Raw genomic sequence first — 3,870 nt, forward strand, 5'->3', positions numbered from 1 at the left:
CTTGATAGTAAAATTCCAGAAACCACGTGGACACAACTTGCGCATTAAAAAATGTCAGACACGAGAGAAATATAGAATTTTGTAATCACTGTTCACTGTTAAGGTTAATCGCCGCATAAAACACTATCAAAATTATACTTCAACTAACCAAAGAAACTGAAATAACAAAATTAGATATTGTCTACATCCGCCATGTTCGAATGCTACAAATCGAATCCATTTAGTTATTCAACGAATCACGAGCAAACGTCAAACGTACCTTACGATACTAACGCCATCTAGCGATATTTCGCCTGTGTGAAAACCCCCACTCGGCATTACCACAGTGGCAAACCAATTTTCTTTTCACCTTTGAACTACCTAGCTCCTGGCATCTCAGTAAGCATGTTGTAAACAGCTGTTTTAATTTCAGGTCACTGAAACAATAAGCAAAGAGATTACTTTCAAGGCTCTCATGCTGAGCATTGAACAAGTAACGCGTTACGGAAACATGTACAGGGAAGGCGTACTACAATTCAAGGTAATTGTTTTGCTTTATTCTTTCCATTTAAATGCTCATAAAGTTCGTATTCATGCAGGATGTAGGCCTCATAAAATGTTTTTTATTCTCTAGCTAGTGCATAAAGTGAAACCTTCGTGTATTAAGCCAATCAGGTTCCAGTGTCACCAACACTACAATTATATAGAAAAAAGTTTTTTTTTTTTGTATTTTAGTGTTCTATACCTACCCGAAAGCTGACAAACGGAACTCTATTAAATGTTTTTTTTCGTCGGTTCTCTATAACGTATAAAAGCATTGGAAATAAAATATTACATATGTCAGTCAACCCTCGCCTGCGATTCGGGCGGAAATAAACGTTACGGGTTAAATGGTGCGTTATGTGCACTTTTTGAGCAATCTAGTTCAGTCAAAACCATTTATAATTACATCGAAGAAACGGCAATATTTGGTTTTTATAACCAGTGTAAAAAAAGCTAAGCTTACTTTGGGACTAAGTCAATTGGTGTGAATTGTCCTGTGATATTTATTTATTATTTATTTATTTAGTGTTATTTTGGTACCTTATAAGATCGTGTTGAGATTTCTTGGTCGTTACATCTAATGTGTCGTCATAACTGGTATCGCTATAAACAGTTTTGACTGTATATCGTTTATTTTCAGAACAGCCACTTCGCGGACCGTTCGCGCGTAGTATACTTCACACACCACATGATCACAATCGTCAACAACAGCGAGCAGTTTGTCCGTCTCGCGCAACACACGCAGGCGCGGCACTGGCCGCCCGGCCGCCACGACGCGCCCGCTGAAAGGAAGTTCGACACGCTGCTCGACACCTTCCAGGTACACTGCACTGACGCGTTTCGAACTCAAACAGAGTTCATCCTCAGAGCAAAGCAAACGTTTACCATGCTACTAGATTCCTTCCAAGTACGTTAGCCTTAGCCTTATCCGTACCTAGGTATGCGTAATTATCTATACTGATATCATAAATGCGAAAGTATCTCTATCTATTTGTAACGTCATTGCGCTTAAACCGCTGAGCTGATTTAGATGAAATTTGATATGGAGGTAGTTTAAGACCCTGGTAAGAACATAAAATAGTTTTTGTCCCGGAAATGCTGGGGCCGGGAATTGAACCGGGCACTTTGTCAAACTTTAGCATACCCGAAGAAATTTTCTAATGTGGGTATTCTCGAGACAGTAACTACCTATTTGAATTTGCGAACCTTTTTTGCTACCAAGCGCCATCTATGTGAAAATGCATGTCTGTCTGCTCAACTTAACGAGAGATGGCGCTGTTTTTAATCACTGGCTGTGATGTAAATCGCTGCGTCTCGTTTATTATCAAAAGCGAAACTCGAAATAAGTTTTCGTGTTTGTTAAAACAAGTAATCACTTTGCAGAAACTAAGAGACGAAGCAGCCCGCTTCTTACTAGAAGAGGCGTTCCTGGATCTAGAAGTTCACTTCGACGATTTATTCACCTCAAAATGGGTGGCATCGAGCATCCCAGTCGACACAATATGTGTCACTTTAGAAGACTACTTCCAAGATTACAACCACTTGAGGGAGAAAAACTTCGAATACGTTATAAATGAAGCACAGAATCTTGTGTACAAGAAATATATTACGGCGATGCTTTCTAAAAAGGTGACGTTTAAGACGCCCGAAGAGGCGCAGCAGGCGGCTACGAAAATTGTCAAGGAGGCAAATCAGATCAGGGCGTTCTTTAGAAGGATTGGAGCTGAAGGAGTCGACGTGGACTGGCCGTTTGAGGTTATCAGTACATTGGCTGAGGTAAGATTTCAAAACGGTTTTTTATTTAGGTAGTTTCTGATATGAGTCGAGGAAACTGAATCGAGTATCAGGGTGGGACCATTTCAGAATCGATTTTGCTATGAGATTTAACAATAATAATAATAAAATCATTTATTGCCACAGAAAATAATGAATCTGTAGCACAAAGGTTCCACCATCGTACCCGATTCAGTTTCTTTGACTGTGAATAAAAAATAAAAAATAATCTTATTGGTTATGCTTATAAAAGCGCTACATTCATATGAAATTTTAAGTTTCTAGGGAAACTGGAAGTACCGTATAGCTTATGATTCCCCGGCAATTTGTATGTAAATTGCTTTGATTCCTTATAACTCGAAATGCGATTTTTTCACTGAAACTAGGGGTAGCAAACCTGTTTTTAAAATTAATGAACTGTCCGTGCATTACATTACATATTGTAATGTATTGCACCGTCAAACTAGCTCTGCTCCACGTGACGTCAGAAATGGATGATTCTGTACATTTGTGCATTACCTGTAATGCAAGGACTTATTTATTGACCTATGACAGTGGCCACCAGTGGCGAACGCGAGGGACAGTTAAAGTGTTAATTTCGTCTTGATACCTCCACGCGTTTCTGAGAAAAACGGATGTACCGACAAATAGCAAAGTCATCCTACAAGGTTTCCATTTTTACCATTTTTTATTTTAAAAGCCGGAATATTCAAGTATTACCCTTAATCTGGCCACAAACCTGCGAGGAGCCTAAAAATCCTGGAATCCAAGACAAATGACATAACTTTGATAATATAACTTTGACGCAAGTAAAATTCAACCACCCCTTTCTCCCCCAGGTACTTCGCTGCCAAGACATCGAAATGCTCTCCCTAGACCTGCACGGTGTGCTAGAGAAATGCCCAGACATTTCTGAGGAGCATTTGATCCGTCTGCTGTGGCTAAGAGGCGACGTGCCGCGCGCGCACGTGCGTGACACGGTCGCTCACGTCACGCGCACGCGCCGCCCCGCCCGCGCCTCGCAACACCCGGACTTCTTTAAGCATGTCACGTTTAATGATAGGCTGCTGGGACACTTTGCGCTGTAAAGGACTACGTTGATGACGAGCAAATGGACAGCGGTTGTCAAAGTTTATCAAGAAAAGAAAGAAGAAAGTAAGAACGAAATGTAATAAAAATTGATTAAAGCTATGAGTCAGTCCGAGTGGAAGGTTTTTATAAAATGATACACACACATGTGATGCAATTTCAATTTACTTTGTAGCTCATATCTTTAATATTTGCGATTGAAACTGATAGCGGTTGAAACGTTAGTAAAGCTACTCTCAAATCATATAATGTGTTTGTAGGTTACAAAAAAAGTGTTAAGTACAAAGGTGGGCTTATCCCTGAAGGGATCTCTAATGTAGTTGCCGAAAGTTGTTATACATCAGGGGTTCTTATTTTATTACAAATACGGCCTGCTATTGTTTTTACCAATAAAAACAATCATTTTACACAAATAACACAAAACAATACGCAAACACTCAAACGACAAACTGAAGGCGCGTTCAAAAACGCAAGGGCAAAATAGTT

The 3,870-nt window shown here is 39.8% G+C and overlaps 1 protein-coding gene across 1 annotated transcript in view; it reads left to right on the forward strand.

The window, feature by feature from the left end:
- The window catches only part of Sec6 (Exocyst complex component Sec6), a gene marked incomplete in the record, with an annotated part of 51,100 nt that overhangs the window by 13,318 nt on the left and 33,912 nt on the right, over positions 1 to 3,870 (forward strand). Inside the window, 4 exon segments of the mRNA XM_074093209.1 lie at positions 413 to 520; positions 1,163 to 1,342; positions 1,906 to 2,298; positions 3,135 to 3,870. Of these exon segments, the coding sequence (XP_073949310.1) occupies positions 413 to 520; positions 1,163 to 1,342; positions 1,906 to 2,298; positions 3,135 to 3,383 (930 nt within the window).

The sequence above is a fragment of the Choristoneura fumiferana genome, chromosome 10 (assembly GCF_025370935.1).
Source record: "Choristoneura fumiferana chromosome 10, NRCan_CFum_1, whole genome shotgun sequence".
NCBI lineage: Eukaryota > Metazoa > Arthropoda > Insecta > Lepidoptera > Tortricidae > Choristoneura > Choristoneura fumiferana.